At 56.3% G+C, this 19,947-nt stretch overlaps 1 protein-coding gene and 1 long non-coding RNA gene across 13 annotated transcripts; one reads left to right on the top strand and one right to left on the bottom strand.

Annotated features, from left to right (window-relative positions):
- Window positions 1-1,827: 1,827 nt before the first annotated feature.
- TNFAIP8L1 (TNF alpha induced protein 8 like 1) lies at window positions 1,828-17,026 on the bottom strand. Of its 12 annotated transcripts, none has more exons than XM_078361595.1 (5): window positions 16,914-17,026; window positions 10,010-10,100; window positions 9,317-9,434; window positions 8,604-8,747; window positions 1,828-4,629 (listed from the first exon to the last, which is right to left on the bottom strand). In XM_078361595.1, exons 4-5 carry the CDS (start codon window positions 8,703-8,705, stop codon window positions 4,066-4,068), a joined length of 666 nt encoding a protein of 221 aa, XP_078217721.1. In that variant the 5' UTR covers window positions 8,706-8,747; window positions 9,317-9,434; window positions 10,010-10,100; window positions 16,914-17,026; the 3' UTR covers window positions 1,828-4,065. The 12 variants fall into 12 exon arrangements, with proteins under 12 accessions (XP_078217721.1, XP_078217720.1, XP_078217723.1 ...); XM_078361594.1 differs by having other exon boundaries at window positions 8,604-8,730; XM_078361597.1 differs by lacking the exon at window positions 8,604-8,747.
- Window positions 17,027-17,611: 585 nt separating this feature from the next.
- On the top strand, window positions 17,612-19,746 carry LOC103789729 (uncharacterized). The gene is made up of 3 exons (XR_615948.5): window positions 17,612-17,751; window positions 18,067-18,159; window positions 19,579-19,746. It is a non-coding gene; the product is annotated as an uncharacterized LOC103789729 (long non-coding RNA).
- The last annotated feature ends 201 nt before the right edge of the window (window positions 19,747-19,947 follow it).

The raw sequence follows: 19,947 nt of genomic DNA, 5'->3' as shown, positions 1-19,947 counted from the left end.
TGCAGCTGGGTTGCAGCACGATGACTTTAAAAAACAAAAACAGGTGGTTTACCCCTCTAAATCCCAGCACTCTGAGAGGCTAAGCCGGGAGAATCCTCAGGATCAGGGGAACAAAGAGGATGGGAAGACAGCGGTTAAGCTGGGGAAAGCAGCTATGCTTCACACTAGGAGTTCAAGACCAGCTTGGGCAACATAGCAAGATCCCCATCTCTATAAAAAAAATTAAAAATTTAAAAATTAGCTAGGCATGATGGTGCCCACCTGTAATTTCAGCTACTCCGGAGCCTGAGGCAGGAGAATCGCTTGAACCCAGGAGTCCAGGGCAGCAGTGGGCAGAGATCGAGCCTCTGCAGTCCAGCCTGGGCCACAGAGCGACATCCTGTCTTAAATGAAAAACAAAAAAAACCAGTCAGCCTTGACTTCCTATTACACACTCTGTGCCACCATGTGAGGAAAGGCTTGACAGCCGAGCACGTCGGCAGGAAGGGCCCCTAGACCAAGGGTTCGGAGGTCCGGGGATGCCTCCAGGGCTGGGAGCCTTTCCAGCTCTCGACGCTGAGGCTCCACAGGACGTCCTGTGCAGAAGAGGCTGTGGGAAACGGTGCCCACCACCCAGATCCTGGCCAAGGAGCGGGGCCTCTTTCCCGGTCAGCTGGGAATCCCTGAAGCTTCCGGATCTCTGGCTGCCATAAGGATTCTTCCCCAAGTGGCCTTGTGTGCCAGCACCAATCAGGGCCTCTTGGGACACGCAGGAGCTTCCCCTCTGACCCTGTGTGTGCATGTGTGTGCTTTTTTTTTTCTCTCCCTTTTTTGCTCTGTTGCCCAGGCTGGAGTGCAATGGCGCGATCTCGGCTCATTGCAACATCCGCCTCCCAGGTTCATGGGATTCTCATGCCTCAACCTCCTGAGTAGCTGGGAATACAGGCGCATACCACCACACCTGGCTAATTTTTTGTATTTTTAGTAGGGACAGGGTTTCACTGTATTGGCCAGACTGGTCTGGAACTTCTGACCTTGCGATCTGCCTGCCTTGGCCTCCCAAAGTGCTGGGATTACAGGTGTGAGCCACCACGCCCGGAAGTTGGAGATACGGGGTTTCACCGTAGTGGCCAGGCTTGTCTTGAACTCCTGACCTTGTGATCCACCCGCCTTAACCTCCCAAAGTGCTGGGATTACAGGCGTTAGCCATCATATCCAGCCTTTTTTTTTTTTGAGACCGGACCTGGCTCCAGCACCGCGGCTGGAATGCAGTGGTGCGATCTCAGCTCACTGCAGCCTCTACCTCCTGGGTCCAAGCCATCCTCCCAGATAGCTGGGGACCACAGGTGCATGCCACCCTGACCAGCCATAATTTTTTATTTTTAAATTTTATTTCTGAGTTGCCCAGGCTGGAGTGTAGTGGCACAATCTTGGCTCACTGCAACCTCCACCTTCCAGGTTCAGGTGATTCTCCTGCCTCAGCCTCCCAAGTAGCTGGGATTACAGGTGCCCACCACTATGCCTGGCTAATCTGTGTACTTTTTAGTAGAGATGGGGTTTTACCATATTGACCAGGCTGGTCTGGAACTCCTGACCTTTAGTGATCCGCCCACCTCAGCTTCCCAAAGTGCTGGGATTATAGGTGTGAGCCACCACTCCCAGCCCTGTGTATATATATATAATTCTTTTTTTTTAGAGGTAGGGTCTCGCTATGTTGCCCAGGCTGATCTTGAACTCCTTGGCTCAAGTGATGCCCCTGCCTCAGCCTCCCAAAGCACTAGGTTCACTGGAGTGAACCGCCGTGCCCAGCTTGGTGAATGCTTTTATTTAAATTGTTCCATAGCTCTGTTTGCTTTGTTTCCTTTAATTAAATCTCAAATTTACAAGAGTCCAGACAGGCTGGCCAGCCCAACAGGGGCCCAGACAGTCACGCACGCACATTGATGTCTCAGCGGCCCAGGATTCCATCGGGGGCTCCATGAGAAAACCGGAATGCGCAAACGCCCTCGAAGAACTATCTCGGTCTGAGATAAGCTGAGAAGGTTGCCTTGGAAGCGTAGGTAGAGGTAGGAACAGCTGGCTCTCTGGCCAAAGCCTTTGGCCTTTTTGCAGAAGCAAGAAACCAAACCACAGGAAGGCTGCTCCAAGTGTGGGCTCAGAATTTCCTCTCGGTGAGTGCAGCAGGCCAGGGAGAGGCGAAAGGGAGTGGAGAGGACTGTGGCAAAAGGGAGACGGGTGGCCCCACACAGCTTCACCAGGGGTCAGCGCAGACTCAGGCGGCTCGACGGGCAGGTTTGCAAGAGAATCTCCAAATCCAGACGGGTGTGTGCGATCTCCTCGTTTTAAAAACTGGCAAATTCCAAATTTCTCAAATACTGGATGGAGCCAGCTACACCTACCTTCTCACCGAGTAAGGTCCATGGGCCCCTTCACAACCTGTACCTTCCACAGACAGGTTCTGCCCAACAGTCATGGGACCTCGTTTCCCGCCCCAACAGGCACCCAAAATAACCTTCCCGACCTGGGGCAGCATTTTGCAATCTTCGAGAACCCGTGCCCCCTTCTGACAAACAAAAATGGGAAATAGACTCCCCACACGCCGCCTCCATGTCCCCAGCTGAAATCACATCTTGTGGGAGGTGCCAGAAGCCAAGATGGGCCGAGGTTTGCTTCCTTGGGTCTGGCTTATAAAAGCAACATGGCTGGCTGGTTAGTTGCTGATTCTCCAGACATGAAATCACGATTTTACAATGTGCACACTTGGGGAGGCCGAGGTAGGTAGATCGCTTGAGCCCAGGAGTTTGAGACCACACCGGGCAACACAGTGAGACCTTGTCTCTACAACTATTAGAAAAATGAGCCGGGTGTGGTGGTGCACACCTGTGGTCCCAGCTACTTGGGACAGAGGTGGAAGGATCACTTGAGCTCAGGAGTTCTAGGCTACAGCGAGCCAAGATCGCACCCCTGCACTCCAGCCTGGGCGAGACAGCGAGACTGTGTCTCAAACAATAAATAGAATGTGCACACATCTTAGGTGGGTTCCTCCTCACCCCTGGGGTAGGGGGCAGTCCCTGGATTGGAGCAGTTTCCCCTCCCCACCCAGGGCAGAGGTCTCTGGCCTCATCAAGGCATCCTTGATGCCAGCAATGCCAGCATTTGCTAGCGCTTTTTGAGATGGAGTTTTGCTCGTCTCCCAGGCTGGACTGCAATGGCGTGATCTCGGCTCACTGCAACCTCCGCCTCCTGGGTTCAAGCGATGCTCCTGCCTCAGCCTCCCGAGTAGCTGGGACTACAGGTGTGCGTCACCACACCTGGCTGTTTGTATTTTTAGTAGAGACAAGTTTTCTCCATGTTGGTCAGCCTGGTCTCGAACTGCCAACCTCAGGTGATCTACCTGCCTCGGCCTCCCAAAGTGCTGGGATTATAGGCGTGACCCACCGTACGTGGCCCAATTACCCCCCCTTTTTTTGTGTGCTGGGACTCAGATCCAACCCCCCTTTTTTAAGGACACGTCAGTGAATTGGGGTGGGTCTACTCCAAGATGGCGTCATCTGAACTCATTCCAGCCGTAGTGACCCTCTTTCCAAATCAGACCATCTTCTGAGGTCCCGGGGTTAGGACGGGAGTTTATGGATTCTGGGGGGCTATGGCTTGCCCCCTAACACGCCTTCCCCCAGTTCGCTGTGTGAACTCCCAGTCCCTGGGCGAAAGGAGGAAAACCCCAGGCAGCGTCATCAAGTGCGAAGCAGCAGCTTTTGGCTTACATCAGGCAACCCAGGGGTCGGCCTGGCCCAGAAAATACAACAGAAGTGGAAGGTGGGCCCTGGCGAGGCAGTGGTCCGCAGAGTAGGGCCTCGAATCCCTCCCCCATTGGGCGGGGGCCGGGAGGAGAGGCGACATCGGCGTTTGAAACTGCTGCTACATACAGATGGCTCCGCGTCCTCTCAAAGGGGACAGGTCACCCACCTGTCTAGGGGGGTCTGGCCGGAGTCCGACTGGGAGAAAAGAAGTGGGGAAAAAAACCCCACACCCAGCAGAGGAGCCCCATCAGGCGCGAGGGGCGCGGTCGGGCGGCCCCTGGGGGGCTCAGAGGCTGCCGTCGTCCAGCATCCGGCCCAGGCCCTCGCAGATCCTGTGCAGGTGGGAGCGGTAGGGCTCCGTGGGTCCGTAGAGCGCGGCCAGGAAGTCGCAGTCGGCCAGGTGGCCGAAGACGTGGTTGATGCGGCTGTGGGACTTGGCAGTGAGGTGCGGGCCCACGGCCTGGTGCAGCAGGTCGCGGCACTCAAGCAGCCCGGCGGCCAGCACGCGCCGGTCGAAGGTGAAGTCCACCTGGTGGAAGCTGACGGCCGTCATGGCCAGGCAGCGTGCCCGGTGGCGGAAGCGCCGCAGCAGCGCCAGTTCCTCCCCGCCCAGCTGGTCCCCGCGCAGTAGCAGCCCCAGCTTCAGGGCCACCTTCACCAGGTTCTTGAGCATCTTCTGGGCCTCCTTGCGGCTGCGCGTGAACTCCTTGGTGGCTCGGTACAGCTCATCCAGAACCTCGCTGCTGGTGTCATCCACCAGCACAGCCACCACTGCCTTAGAGGTCATCTTACTCAGGAGCTTCTTCTGCGCCTGCAGCGCCAGGCTCTTGGTGCTGAAGCTGTCCATGGCCTGCAGGGGACACAGACTGGCCATCAGTTTCACAGGCTGCGACACTCACATGGAAGAGGTGACAACACCACCGACGCCAGGGGGCCTATGGAATTTGTTTCTTAATCAAAGTGTCGGCCGGGCGCGGTGGCTCACGCCTGTAATCCCAGCACTTTGGGAGGCCAAGGTGGGCGGATCACCTGAGGTCAGGAGTCTGAGACCAGCCTGGCCAACATGGTGAAACCCTGTCTCTACTAAAAATACAAAAATTAGGCGGCGTGGTGGCATGTGCCTATAATCCCAGCTGCTCGGGAGGCTGAGATAAGAGAATCACTTGATCCTGGGAGGCAGAGGTTGCAGTGAGCTGAGACCGTGCCATTGCATTTCAGCCTGGGCAAAAAGAGCAAGACTACGTCTCAAAAGACAAAAAGAAGTTATGCTGGACTCGCTGGTTCATGCTTGTAATCCCAGTGCTCTGGGAGGTTGAGGCGGGAGCATTGTCTGAGCCCAGGAGTTTGAGACCAGCCTGGGCAACACAGCAAGACCCTATCTCTACAAAAAAGTTAAAAATTTTATTTTTTATTATAGACAGGGAAGGCCCTTCTGAACTGCACTTTCTGTAGGGCCTGATGCCAGCCCTCAAACCCACCATACCTTGAGTTGAGAAGGGGCTCAAGGTAATTATTATGGGGGGTTCTGTTCCACCCCCACTAGGTCCAGCTCGACACTTCCCCCTCGCCCCACAGCTCCATGAGGTGGGGTTCCGTGTGAGCCTTGGACCCTGAGCTGTTCAGGTTGGCTCCAGCCCCGCTGCCCGCACAGGGTTCACAATAGACATGCCCAAGGCCTTCCGCCCTGAATGAGCCAGGGGGTGATGGGTTCGCAGGGGGACATCTGTGGGGTTTCTGTGAATGGATGACTCCAGTGATTCCTCCAACAGGAAGCGCTGGCCTGGACAGCCCCCGTCCGGGCTGGGGCGGGAGATGCCCAAGCTGAGAGGCTGGCCTCTGACTGCAGGGCCATCCCCATCCCTGTCTGCCCCTGTTCCCTGTCGGCCCCACCCTGCAGCCTGCCCCGTTTCCCCAGCCCTGGAGCCTCTCCCTCCGCCCACCTCCTTCCTGCACTCCGGGATGCTTCCTAAATCTTAGAGTGGGGCATGGGCCCTCCCTGCTGGGAACCAACTGACAGCTCCCCGAAGCTCCCAGGACCAAGCCTCACATCTCACTTGGAGCCCTGCCTCTTCCCTGTGGACCCCCAATAACCTAAGGCCCTGTCTCCTCCCTGGTGCACTCCTCTATATCCCCCAAAGCCCTGGTCCCCAAGCTCTTGCCTCTTCCCTGGTGAACTCCTATACATCCCCCAAAGCCCTGGCCCCCAAGCTCCTGCCTCTTCCCTGGTGAACTCCTATACATCCCCCAAAGCCCTGGCCCCCAAGCTCCTGCCTCTTCCCTGGTGAACTCCTATACATCCCCCAAAGCCCTGGCCCCCAAGCTCCTGCCCCTTCCCTGGTGAACTCCTATACATCCCCCAAAGCCCTGGCCCCCAAGCTCCTGCCTCTTCCCTGGTGAACTCCTATACATCCCCCAAAGCCCTGGCCCCCAAGCTCCTGCTTCTTCCCTGGTAAACTCCTATACATCCCCATCACTTTGGCCTCCAAGTCTTTGGCTCCTCTGAGTGCAGGTGCCCCAGGCAGCCCCACTGCTCCTCTACTCCCCAGCTCTGCACCCACACTGGTCTGCCTCACCCCAGGCCACAGGGGAGCTCATGGGCCCAGTTCCTTATCCACGGTGTCCCTGCAGAGTCCAGAAACATCTGCCCAATGAAGAGGGGAGTGTGGAAGACTGGGGGAGGAGGGAGGGCCTGAGACCCGCCCCCAGTCTCTCACTGCCCCAGGCCCCGCTTAGCCTCCACTCCCACCCTGGCACCAGGCCGACAGCCTCGGAATGCCATGTAGGCACCCACCTACCCCGGGAGCCCCCACAAAGCCGGTCTTTGTGAGTTCAGACTCAGGAAGAAGTTCCAAACCCTTGGCTGCCCTCTGAGGTCAGGGCAGGCACGGGAGTTACTGGAGGGCTGCCCCTGCCCCCTGACCTTGGTCACCAGACCCTGGCTTTGCACAGGCCTGGGCCAGAAGAGGAGTGCTGTTGACTCAGTGCTGCATGGCAGGCTCTAGCCAGTGACGTGTGCCCATGTGGCCATCCACACTGGGCACTGGGCAGGTTGCCTGTTTTGTAGAAGAGACCACAAAGGTCCAGAGAGGCTGAGCCACTTCTCAGGGCCACACAGCAATGGAATGACTCCCAAAGCCCTTTAACCCCAACTCCCTCTGCCTTCCCCAACTCCCTCTGCCTTCCCCACCTCCCTCTGCCTTCCCCACCTCCCTCTGCCTTCCCCAACTCCCTCTGCCTTCCCCAACTCCCTCTGCCTTCCCCAACTCCCTCTGCCTTCCCCAACTCCCTCTGCCTTCCCCACCTCCCTCTGCCTTCCCCACCTCCCTCTGCCTTCCCCAACTCCCTCTGCCTTCCCCACCTCCCTCTGCCTTCCCCAACTCCCTCTGCCTTCCCCACCTCCCTCTGCCTTCCCCACCTCCCTCTGCCTTCCCCACCTCCCTCTGCCTTCCCCACCTCCCTCTGCCTTCCCCAACTCCCTCTGCCTTCCCCACCTAACGCCCTCAACTGGCCCTGAGTCTTAGAGGAGACTGGCCTCCGCAGCAAGCGACTTAACAATGATGTGCCTCAGTTTCCCCATCTGAAATACAGGAAGATTGGAACTAACTTTGTCTTGGGGCAGAAGCTTGTGACCGATTCCCAGTGTCTCCCAAGCTGTGAGCTTTCTGGACCAGAGGCTGCAGCCACCGCCTGGAGTTCCGCCCTCCACGCCTGCCTCAGCTCTGTGAACTCACAGACCGAGTTCTAGCTCAGTGAGATTCCTTGTGCAAAAAAGGAAGCCACACATGGCCGGGTGTGGTGGCTCACACCTGTAATCCTGCACTTTGGGAGGCTGAGGTGGGAGGATCAGTTGAGGTCAGGAGTTCAAGACCAGCCTGGGAAACGTGATGAAACCCCATCTCTGCTAAAAATACAAAAATTAGCCAGGCATGGTTGTGGGCGCCTGTATTCCTAGATACTTGGGGGGCTGAGACAGGAGAATCACTTGAATCCAGAAGGTGGAGTTTGCAGTCAGCTGAGATCGCACCACTGGACTGCGGCCTGAGCAACAGTGAAACTCTATCTCAAAAAAAAAAAAAAAAAAAAAAGCGTGCCTGCAGATTTCAACAGGGAACTCCCGAGACCCTGGGTCCAGCCTCCCCATTTCATAGATGAACAAGCCGCGGGGGCTCTAAGAGGAAAAGTCCTTTCTCTGTGTCTGGGGATGAGGCCCCTGGACCCCAGCAGCCCTGGAGACCACATCTTTCCGCCCATTTCAGGAGCTGTGTGACCCCAGGCAGGGCTGTGCCCCTCTCTGGGCCTTGACTTTCCCATCTGTAAGTCCTGAGGCTGGAGAAGATGATTTGGGAGGGGAGTGGGGCCTGTTTACAGCTTCAGGAAGGGCCTGGGCTCCCAAGAGCAACCTCCCCACACACAAGGCCAACAGGAAGAGGGGCGGGTGCCGGCAGCTGTGGCCTCCCTCTCCGCCCTGACATTCCTAAGACCATCGGGCAGCCCCAGGACCTGCTGACACCTGGGGTGGCCCAGCTGCCTGGCCTTCCCCTTCCTCCGCCCTGACCCATTGTTCTGCCAGAAACCTCCCATCGAGGCAGCCAGACAGGGGGATGACCGCTCTCCCAGGGGAATGGGCCAAGGACCAAAATAAACCTGGGTCTTCCTTCCTGCAGGAGGCGGTGTGGCGGCCGCATCATCCCTTACAGGGCAGGGACCTTCCCAGGGACTGCCTGGGGCCTAGGGGCATCGCCCTCCAAATGCCAGGGCACCCTGCTATGGTCACACGCACACACAGCCAGGGAGCTAAGCGTCTGGGATTCAGGTGTGACTCACTCGGGGGCTCATCGAGCATGTCTGGAGCACCAGCTGTCCCGGGGCAGAAGCTTGTGGCCAGACCCCAATGTCCTGAGCCAGCGGCACGTGCCTATTCGTCATTCCCACCTGGCACGGGGCAGGTTGCCTGTTTAGCAAAAGAGACTGAAAAGACACCAGGGATACGGCAGGCATCAGAAGAGATCCCATCCCTGCCTTGCTGGGGCCCTGGCCTTCTCGACTCCAAGCTGCCTCCTCATTACAAAATCATCTGGGCGGAGCCAGGTAGCTCAGGCCTGTAATCCCAACACTTTTGGGAGGCCAAATCAGGAGGATCACTTGAACTGGGGAGTTCAAGACCAGCCTGGGCAACATAGTGAGATCCTATCTACAAATTTTTTTTTTTTAATTTGCCGGGCGTAGTGGTGTGAGCCTGTGGTCCCAGCTACCTGGGAGGATGAGAGGGGGAAGATCGATTGAACCCAGGAGACGGAGGCTGCAGTGAGCTATGATCACACCGCTGCACTCCAGCCTGGGCAACAGAGCAGGACCCTGTCTCAAAAGAAAAAATAAAAGGCCAGGTGCAGTGGTTCATGCCTGTAATCCCAGTACTTTGGGAGGCTGAGATGGGTGGATCACTTGAGGTCAGGAGCTGGAAACCAGCCTGGCCACCATGGTAAAAGCCCGTCTCTACTAAAAATTAAAAAAAATTAGCTGGGTGTGGTGGTGCGCACCTGTAATCCCAGCTACTCCGGAGGCTGAGGCAGGAGGATCATTTGAACCGGGGAAGTGAAGGTTGCAGTGAGCCAAGGTCTTGCCATCGCACTCCAGCCTGGGCGACGGAGTGAGACTCTGTCTCAAAAAATAAAACAGAACAGAACAGTCCGACGGCTCCGCAGAGGTCTAAACATGAAGTTACCATAGGACCCATCAATGTCATTCTGGGGATCTACCCAAGAGAAATGCAAGCACGCGCCAGGCAAGCACTTGGCACGACCCAGTGTAGCCCGAGAGTGGAAGGAACCCAAATGCCCACATGTCCATTAGTGGGTGAATGAATAAACACAATGAGATCCGTCCAAACAATGGCATATTCTCTAGCCATAACAGGAGAGAGGCTCACACACAAGCGTGGATGTGCCTTGAGGACCCCATTCCCAGTGACAGAAGCCAGACACACAAAGCCACACAGCCTGTGATCCACTTCTATGAAATGTCCAGGATGGGCCCATCCACAGGGACAGAAAGCAGATTCCTGGGTGCGGGGGACTGGAAGAGGGGAGAATGGAAAGGAACTGCTAACATGGGGACCAGGTTTTTTTTTTGGGGAGGGTGGTAGTGGAATGTTCTGGAATGAGATTGGTGATGGTCACATAACCAATTTGTACACTTTAAAACAGTGAATGGCCAGAGGCGGTGGCTCATACCTGTAATCCTAGCATTTTGGGAGGCAGAGGCAGGAGGATCACTTTAGGAGTTCAAGACCAGCCTGGCCAACACAGTGAGACCTGGACTCAACTGAAAAAAACAACAGAATTTAAAAGAGTAACTTTTGGCTGGGCACAGTGGCTCACACATGTAATCCCAGCATTTTGGGAGGTCGGGGCACGTAGATCACCTGAGGTCAGGAGTACCAGACCAGCCTGACCAACATGGTGAAACCCCGTCTCTACTAAAAATACAAAAATGAGCTGGGCGTGGTGGCGGGCGCCTGTAATCCCAGCTACTCAGGAGGCCGAGGCAGGAGAATCACCTGAACCTGGGAGGCGGAGGTTGCGGTGAGCCGAGATTGTGCCACTGCACCCCAGCCTGGGCCACAACAGCAAAACTCCGTCAAAACAAAACAAAAACAACGCTGTCCCCTGCTGGAAGGGGGAGGTACCAGTAGCCAATAAACAGAAAACAGATTAACTGGTTAATTTCAGGGAGAGAGCTAGGGGCCATGGGCGTGGGGGATGAAGGTCAGGGTAACCAGGAGGGCCTCTCTAGGAAGGGGCTGGGCCGGTGGAGCCGGGCCTGCAATGACCCGGTCTGTGGGAAGATGCTCCAGGCAGAGGGCACTGCCTGTGCAAAGGCCCCGGGGCAGGGCTGAGTCGTGCTTGTTACAGGAACAGCCAGGAGGCCTCAGCCCTGTCCACAGCCCCTGTCCAGGTCCGTCCACAGCTCTGAGGTCTCCCTGCTGTGACCCCATGCATGGGAATGGCTTTCCCATCTGTAAAATGGGTCACCGGGCACCAATTCCCTGGCTCCCTGGACTATTGCCTCGGTCCCTACATTCTTTCCCGGAACTGCTGGCCCTGGACTATGCCTCAGACTCTTGCCTGCTGCCACCCCCATGTTTACGTTCTCTTTTTTCTTTTCCTGCTCCTGTGTGTGCGTGCGTGTGTGTGCGTGTGCGTGCGTGTGTACGTGTGCGTGTGTGTACGTGTGCGTGTGTGCGCATGCGTGTGCGTGTGTGCGCGTGTGTATTTCTAGCATTTCTAGTTTCTCCATGTTGGCCAGGCTGGTCTCAAACTCCTGACCTCAAGTGATCCGGCTGCCTCGGCCTCCCAAAGTGCTGGCATTACAGACGTGCGCCACCGCGCCTGGCGTTTGGCTTTCTCTGAGACAAGCTCTTGCTCTGCAGCCCAGGCTGGAGTGCAGTGGCGTGATCATAGCTTACTGCAGCCCGACCTCCCGGGCTCAAGTGACCCTCCTCCCTCAGCTTCCTGAAGAGCAAAAAAACAGTTTTTTGCTCAGCCCTGGCCTCCATCTCTATAAAAGAAAAAAAAAATGTTTTTTTTTTTGTTTTTTTGAGACAGAGCCTCACTCTGTCGCCCAGGCTGGAGTGCAGTGGTGTAATCTCGGCTCACTGCAACCTCCACCTCCTGTGTTGAATCAATTCTTCTGCCTCAGCCTGCTGAGTAGCTGGGACTACAGGCATGTGCCACCACACCTGGCTAGTTTTTTTTTTTTTTTTTTTTTTGAGACGGAGTTTCGCTCTTGTTACCCAGGCTGGAGTGCAATGGCGCGATCTCGGCTCACCGCAACCTCCACCTCCTGGGTTCAGGCAATTCTCCTGCCTCAGCCTCCCGAGTAGCTGGGATTACAGGCACGCGCCACCGTGCCCAGCTCATTTTTGTATTTTTAGTAGAGACAGTGTTTCACCATGTTAACCAGGATGGTCTTGATCTCTTGACCTCGTGATCCACCCGCCTTGGCCTCCCAAAGTGCTGGGATTACAGGTGTGAGCCACTGCACGCGGCTCAGATTTTTGTATTTTTACTAGAGAAGGGGTTTGGCCATGTCGGCCAGGCTGGCCTGGAACTTCTGGCCTCAAGTGATCCACCCTCCTCGACCTCCCACAGTGCGGCATGAGTCACCTCGCCTAGCCTTAACTATAAGTTTATATTCTCTGACATTAAATAATGCCTTTGTTTAACAACCAGATAGCAAAATTCCCGAAAACACAGGAGGCGGCTCTCGTGAGCTGGCTGCAATTATGCAGCAAGTCCGTGGCAGCCCCACCCGTCCCATGAATTCTTCATGCCTGTCACAGAGAGTGTCAATAATTGATGGGTCTGCTCAGCAGGGCCACACCAGCCGCTCCATCTGTCTTGTCTCAGCCCTGGCTGCGCATCCGGGGCCCCGGGCAGGTGGCCCCAGGCCTCTTCCCACTGAGGCCAATTCTCCCAAGTCTCATCTCAATGCAGGACCCGCCACCGACTCCCAGGCTACCACTGCACCAAACCCTGTAAGATCCATGACTCAACGGCTGGGCGCGGTGGTTCTCGCCGTAATCCCAGCACTTTGGGAGGCCGAGGTGGGCAGATCACGAGGTCAGGAGATGGAGGTTGAGGCTACAGTGGGTTATAATGGTCCCCCTGCAGCCTCCTGAGTAGCTGGGACTATACCTATGTGCCACCGTGCCTGGTTAATTTTTTAATTTTTTTGTAGAGATGGGGTCTTGCTATGTTGCCCAGGCGGGTCTCAAACTCTTGGGCTCAAGTGATCTGCCTTGGCCTCCCAAAGTGCTGGGATTATAGGCATGAGCTGACACATCTGGCCAGTGTCCATTTTATTTTATTTTATTTTATTTTTTTGAGACGGAGTTTTGCTCTTGTTGCCCAGGCTGGAGTGCAATGGCGTGATCTCAGCTCACCACAGCCTCCATCTCCCAGGTTCAAGTGATTCTCCTGCCTCAGCCTCCCAAGTAGCTGGGATTACAGGCACGCGCCACCATGCCTGGCTAATTTTTTGTTTTTAGTAGAGACGGGGTTTCTCCATGTTGGTCAGGCTGGTCTCAAACTCTCAACCTCAGGTGACCCACCCCCCTTGGCCTCCCAAAGTGCTGGGATTACAGGTGCTCGCCACCATGCTCAGCTAATTTTTTTTTTTTTTGAGACGGAGTTTCGCTCTTGTTACCCAGGCTGGAGTGCAATGGCACAATCTCGGCTCACCGCAGCCTCCGCCTCCTGGGTTCAGGCAATTCTCCTGCCTCAGCCTCCCGAGTAGCTGGGATTACAGGCACGCGCCACCATGCCCAGCTAATTTTTTGTATTTTTAGTAGAGACGGGGTTTCACCATGTTGACCAGGATGGTCTCGATCTCTTGACCTCATGATCCACCCGCCTCGGCCTCCCAAAGTGCTGGGATGACAGGCGTGAGCCGCCATGCCCGGCCAGTGTTTATTTTAGTTATGGCAAAAGAGGGGGGAATCTGTTGACCCAGGTTGGGGGTGACATCGGTTGTTCTCACACTGGGTTCCCCAGAACCCTCGGGACCACCCCACGGAGGGACAAGGGTCCAGCCACCTGCTGGGTTGTGGCGAGGAGCCTGGACACCTTCACCGGTGGCCAAACTTTCACTGAAGAAGGTGCTTGGGGGTCAAACAGGAATGTCAGGTACCCACAGCCCATGGATCTGCAGAGGAGGGGACAGACTCACCTCAGCCTGAACAAAAGGTTCTTACAGTGCACAGAAGCCTAGGGTCACCCGGGAGGAGGTGGATGAAGCCCCTAAATATGTCCCAGCGCAAGCCACTGCTTACCTCCCCCACAGCCTCCATCCTGGTCCCCTTGTCCCGTGGCACCATCCCCCATGCCCCCATCTATCCTCCCTGTAGCAGCCAGAGAGAGCCTGTGAACACCTGAGTCAGGTTTCATGCCTCCCCTGCCCACCACCCTCCATGGCTCCCACCTCCCTTGGGGTCAAAGCCAAGTGTTCCTGGCAGACCACACGACCCTACACACCCTGCCTGTCCCTTCCCTGCCCTCCCCTTCTCCCTCTTTCCCCCTCCTCACTGCTTCAGCCCCACCAGCCTCCTTGCTGCTCCTCCAATACCCAGGCACGGTCCTGCCCCAGGGCCTTTGCACCACCTGTGCCCTCTGCCTGAGCTGCCCTTCCCTCAGGTCTCCACATGGCTGTTTCTTGTCATCCAGGCCTGGGCTGATATGCCCCCTCCTCAAGAGGCCCTCCCAATCCCCCATCTATTTTATTTATATATTAAAAAAAATTTTTTTTTCAGACGGAATCTCACATTCTGTCATCCAGACTGGAGTGCGATGGCATGATCTTGGCTCACTGCAACCTCTGCCTCCTGGGCTTAAGCGATGCTCCTGCCTCGGCCTTCCAAGTAGCTGGGATTACAGGCACCCACCACCACACCCGGCTCATTTTTGTATTTTTAGTAGAGACGGGGTTTTGCCACATTGGCCAGGCTGGTCTTGAACTCCTGACCTCAGGTGAGCCACCCACCTACCTCCAAAGTTCTGGGATTGCAGGCGTGAGCCCTGGCACCTGGCCAGTTATCTTCTTTTTCTTTGAGACAGCGTCTCCCTCCTGTTGCCCAGGCTAGAATGCAGTGGCGTGACCTCGGCTCACTGCAGCCTCAACCTCCCTGGGTTCAGGTGATCCTCGCACCTCAGCCTCCCGAGCAGCTGTGACTACAGGCGCACGCCACCCCACTGACTTTTTTTTTTTTTGTCTTTAAGTAGAGACAGGGTTTCACCACGTTGCCCAGGCTGGGAAATTCTCTAGAAGGATCTGCAAGTTTGTGGTTATGAGGAAACTGAGTCAGAGAGGGCCAGGAGCTTGCCTGTTTATAAAGCAGTAACGTGGCAGAATCGGAATTTGAACCCAGCCTTTAAACAGCGCAATCCTTTCCTCATCCCAGCCCAATGCATATTTGGGGTTCAAGTCTCCTCTCCTAGAGCCCACCGCAGAGGGGAAGTGTCAAAGCTTTAGGAAGCTTCTGGAAGCACTGTGTCCTATTATCCCCGCCTCCGGCCTTGGACAACGTCTTGCTGAATCTCCACCCCTCAAAGCACCCTCCCTCTCCCGTTATCTCAGCCTCTTTCCACAAGAAAAAGGAGATGACCAGCCCTGTTGAACAGATGGGGAAACTGAGGCATAAAAGCTGGGGATTTACAAGATGCCAGGAACTCTGCTAGAGGTACCTAGGTCAAAGTTTCGGTGGGTGTGACTTCAGGGAGGTCGTCTGCTGAGGGGTCAGGGGTGCTGGCAAGGGGCAGGCACCATGTGGAACTGGGTCTTCGGTTCCTGCCCCTCTCTGCCTCCTCGAGCCCCTCCTGGCCTGTAGCGCCTCAGGCTGTACCTGGGCATGTGTGAGTCATTTTTTAGCGCTGACTTCTCTCTGGGCGGAGTGTTTCCCTGACAACAGCTGGAGTCCTGTCCTCAAGGCACCCTCTCTTGGCCCCATTGGACAGACAGGGACACTGAGGCCTCCGGAGCCCACCTTATTGAATTGTCAATCAAAAGACCCCACGCCCACCTGGGCTGACCCCTGGGGGAACAGGGATGAGGAGAAACTGAGGCTCTGGGAAAACCAAGGCCACACAGCGTAAGAGGTCACACCGTGGGGCCTCAGACCTGTACCCATCTGCAGAGTCTCTTCCTTTAGGGACCCCCTGGCACCCCACTATCAGAGCAGGGTTCGAGTCCCCCCCCCCCGGCCCGTATTTCCCCAGGGGTCCGGGCACTCACCCAGCACCTACACCCCAGGCTGCTCCAGCCTCTGTTCAGTACTCAGTTCAGCCAGGTGTTTGTGTGGCTGGAGGCAGCCCTGTGTTCACGGTTTCCATAGGTACAGCGTCCCTGAGTGGGCCCCTCCTCCGCCCCTCCCACCCCCTGCCCGTGCAGGTCCTGGCCCCGCCCATCCTGGGAGCTTGTTATGTTTCAAAGTTGGCGCCCTCAGATCTGCGGTGGTGGCAGAGGGCACAGCCCGTGCAAAGACCCTGAGGCAGGACCTCGCCTGGGGTGCTGGAGGAACAGGAGGAGGCCAGCGTGGCTGGGGCAGAGCCACAGCGAGGCGTAGGGGGGTTATGAGCAGGGCCTGTATCTGCATCGGATCCCCCAGCAGCCCTCAATTGGGGGAGTTGTGACCCACTCCTATTTTACAGAGGAGGAAACAGGCTCAGGAGAATTGAAAGATTGATTCAAGGTGCCTTGCGGGTCCAGAGCTCAAACCTCGATTTGTCCAAGCTGTGTCACCACCAGGCTGGCCCCAGGGGGCCTCCCGGGGCGTTCACCGTCCCCAGCTGAGCTGGGACTGGCTGGGGGGGGCGGGAAGAAAACCTCTGGTGGCCTGTTTACACCTGGGGCTGCTCCTCCCCCAGCCCTTCCCCCCACCATAGAGAAGGATGCAGAGAAAATAGATTCCGTGTGCCTCTGTTCCCACCTCCCTGGCCCAACAACGGAAGCATTAGCCTCTTTCTAGACCTTAGTTTACCATCGCAGGAAATGGGCCCAGTTCCACTTCACAGAAAAGGCCAGGAGGTGACAGATGTGCATCGGATCACCTGCCAATTTATCTTGGCAGGGACGGTCCCAGTTCACAGCTGGCAAAACTGAGGCCGAGGCCCCACAGGCCACTTGGGAGCTCGCTAGGGGCTGGTCTGGGTGGGCCTGGGCAGGCAGGCCTGGGCCTGGCTCCCCGTCACCGATGCCTGGTTGGACCAGAAGCTACAGTCATGCCCACCTCCGCACGGCTGGCCCGGCTGCCCGCCCCTGTGATGCCCTCGGGGCTCTGGAATCTGCCCTGGGCACCTGCGGCCCTTCAGTTAAAGGGGGCAGAGTCCAGCAGAGTCGAAGTGGGGGGGTGGGGGTGCTGGTCCCAAAACAGAGCCCAACGCCAAGGGGGGCAATTGAGACTCAGCCTGCCTCCCCCTAACCTATACAGCGACAGTGACAGAGAGACAGGGAAACTGAGGCAGGAATACCGACAGACAGACGGTGGGGTGCGGAGGCATTACCGGGCGGGAGAGACAGAGGGCGGCCAGGTGGCCCCCGGGATGCGCTGAAACGGGGGGCGCCCCGGCCCTGCTCGCTCACCTGCTTTCGGAACAGAGTCCGTGCGTACGACCGTCCGGGGTCCGTCCAGCCGCCTCCGTGGGCCGGGGCAGTTGCCAGGGCGGTGGGAGCAGCGCCGGGGCCGGGGGCGGGACGGGCAGTTCGGCCCCGCCCTCCATTGGCCTCGCCCCTCGGCAGGCCCCGCCCCTCCCCGCCCCGCCCGCGCGGAAGGGACCGGAGAGTTGCCCGGCGTGGAGGGCGGGCCGAGCGCGCCAGATTAGCCAATGGTAGCGCGGGCGCTGTACAAAGAGGCCAATGGGAGCAGGGCATTGCGATGGAGAGGGGGAGGACGGGGAAGGGGCGGGGAATGGGGCGGGGTCAGGCGGCTCTGGGGGATTCCTCCGGAATCGCGAAGGGGCCGGATGCGGGGGCGAGGCTGTGGTGAAGGCGCTGGCCACAGAAAGGGGAAGAAAGAGATAAGACTATGAGACAGAAAGAGAACCTGGGGAGGGAGGGACAGAGACCCCGACCGGAAGAGACCAGGGAGCCAAAAGCCAAAACAGACCAACCACGTGTTTCTGCACGGGCCCCTTCCTCCTTCTGGGGCTCAGTTTACCCACCTGGGTCATAGAAATTTAGGCAGAAGGATGTTTCTCAAACTACGGCCTCGGGGAACCCTTTATAAATGCAGATTCCAGCTAGGTGTGGTGGCTCACGCCTGGAATCCCAGCACTTTGAGATCCCTTTAATCCAGCAGTTTGCAACCAGCCTGGGCAGCATAGGGAGACCCTGTCTCTACAGAAAAATAAAAATAAAAAATAAATTTAAAAAGTTAAAAATACAGATTCCTGTGCCACCAGAAGGGATGAGTCTAACCCAGGTTTGTGGGGCTATAGATAAGTCTTTGGGGTGAGGTGGACGGCACCTGGAGACCCCACCAGAGGATCCCGAAGGTCCAGCCTCGATTTCCGTCAGAATGAGCTCGCAGGACACACGGGAACCTCCAGGCTGCGCAGCTCCAGCTGGGCCCCCCCCACTCCCCCGGGGAGGATGCAGCTGCGAGTCCTGGGAACCAGGCCCTGGAGCGGCTCCCAGCCCCCCTGCAGCTCCGTTTCCGCCCTGCAGCCCCAACGCTGGGTCCCGGTTGCGGCCAGGGCCAGGGAGCCCATAGCAACGCCGCCGCTTTTTCCTGCAGGAAGCCAGACGACACATTGTTGAGGGCCTGTCGCATATCCTGAGCTGCACACCGGATTCGGGAAGACCGTGGCGCGGGCCTCAGGAGGCAAAAGTAAGTTCAATATCTCATTGGCCGGTCGCGGTGGCTCACGCTTGTAATCCCAGCACTTTGGGAGGCCTAAGTGGGTGGATCACCTGACCAGCCTGGCCAACATGGTGAAACCCCTTCTTTACTAAAAATACAAAAACGAGCCGGGTGTGGTGGCACATGCCTGTAATTCCAACTACTAGGGAGGCTGAGGCGGGGGAATCGCTTGAACCGTGGAGAGGAGGTTGCAGTGAGCCAAGATCAGGCCATTGCACTCCAGCCTGGGCAACACAGCAAAATTCCATCTCAAAAAATTAAAAATTAAAATTAAAAAGTTAGCTGGGTGTGGTGGTGCACACCTGTAGTCCTCGCTACTCTGGAGGCTGAGGCAGATAATCGCTTTGTTGGAAATAGATGCTCGGTGCCACAAAGAAGAATTAGCACCAAGGTAAAGGATCTTTCAGCAACGCAATTTTTACTTCCTGGGCTGCAGGTAGGGTAATCCCAGTAGCCATCGTGCCACAAGAGTACAAAGAAAAAAGGGAAACACAGATATTTATCCCTCATGCATTTGGGGTCGTCCTTACTGCTGTGTCTGATCTCGGTTGGCTGGAGCCAGACCTCACAATCTAAACTAAAACCCGATTGGCTAACCACTTAAAACTTTTTTAAACGGGTAAAAGCAATGGAGAGATGTGACATGCCTGTGAGCACGTCCAGCACAGATATCTTGGTTAAAGTACAAGGACACAGAATTACTACGTGCCTGTAAGCATGGCGTGTCTCACAGCTACACAGGACAGGGCTTCACAAAGTTATTAGCACACTTACTCTTTAACAAGAAAACTTTAAAAAGGAACTGTTCTTCCCACAACTTGAACTTCGGTGGAGGCAGAGATTGCAGTGAACCGGGATCGTGGCACTGCACTCCAGCCTGGGCGACAGAACAAGATTCTATCTCAAAAAATGAAAAATACAAAAATGCAAAAAAAATTAGCCAGGTGTGCTGGTGCACGCCTGTAGTCCCAGCTACCTGGGAGACTGAGGCATGTGAATCACTTGAACCCAGGAGGTAGAGGTTACATCGAGTCGAGATCACGGCACTGCACTCCAGCCTGGGCAACTTCATCTCAAAAAACAAAACAAAACAAAAATCTCCTTATTTCATTTTGGAGGAGGAGCCTGAGGCCTGGAGAGAGGAAGTAACTTCCCTGAGGCCGCACAGGCACAAGTTGGTGGAGTCAGGAGTGACCGTCCCATTTCACAGATGACGAAATGGAGCCCCGGAGGGAGGACCTGATTGGATCTGACTTCGGTGTTGTGCTACAGCTCCTCTCGGCAGCCCCAGCATCAAGGGGGTCTCCCCTTCAGGGCAGGGGGACTGTGGGCATCTGAGCATAGTGTGATAGTGTGATTTGGCCTTTTATCTGTCTTTTTTTTCAGACACAAAGTCTCATTTTGTCATCCAGGCTGGAGTGCAGTGGTGCAATCACAGCTCACTTCGACCTCAACTTACTGGGCTCAAGCAATCCTCTCACCTCGCCCTCCCAAGTAGCTGGAATCACAGGTGTACACCACCATGCTTCGCTAATTAAAAAAAAATTTTTTTGACTCATAGTTTAGCTCTTGTTGGCCAGACTGGAGTGCAGTGGTGCAATCTCAGCTCACCGTAGTCTCCGCCTCCTGGGTTCAAGCGATTCTCCTGCCTCAGCCTCCCTAGCAGCTGGGGTTACAAATGTGCGCCACCACACCCGGCTAATTTTGTATTTTTAGTAGAGATGCGGTTTCTCCATGTTAGTTAGGCTGGTCTTG

This window comes from Callithrix jacchus, chromosome 22 (assembly GCF_049354715.1).
Source record: "Callithrix jacchus isolate 240 chromosome 22, calJac240_pri, whole genome shotgun sequence".
Lineage (NCBI taxonomy): Eukaryota > Metazoa > Chordata > Mammalia > Primates > Cebidae > Callithrix > Callithrix jacchus.
Note: the sequence above shows the minus strand (reverse complement) of the source record. Positions and strands in the feature narration are given on the sequence as shown.

What these genes read in the sequence shown, in the direction of transcription:
- TNFAIP8L1 (XM_054250216.2), bottom strand. An exon ending in CATGCTCGATGAGCCCCCGA is followed by an intron (nt 4,630 to 8,603) that starts GTGAGTCACACC and finishes TGTCCCCTGCAG; the next exon opens with GCCATGGACAGCTTCAGCAC.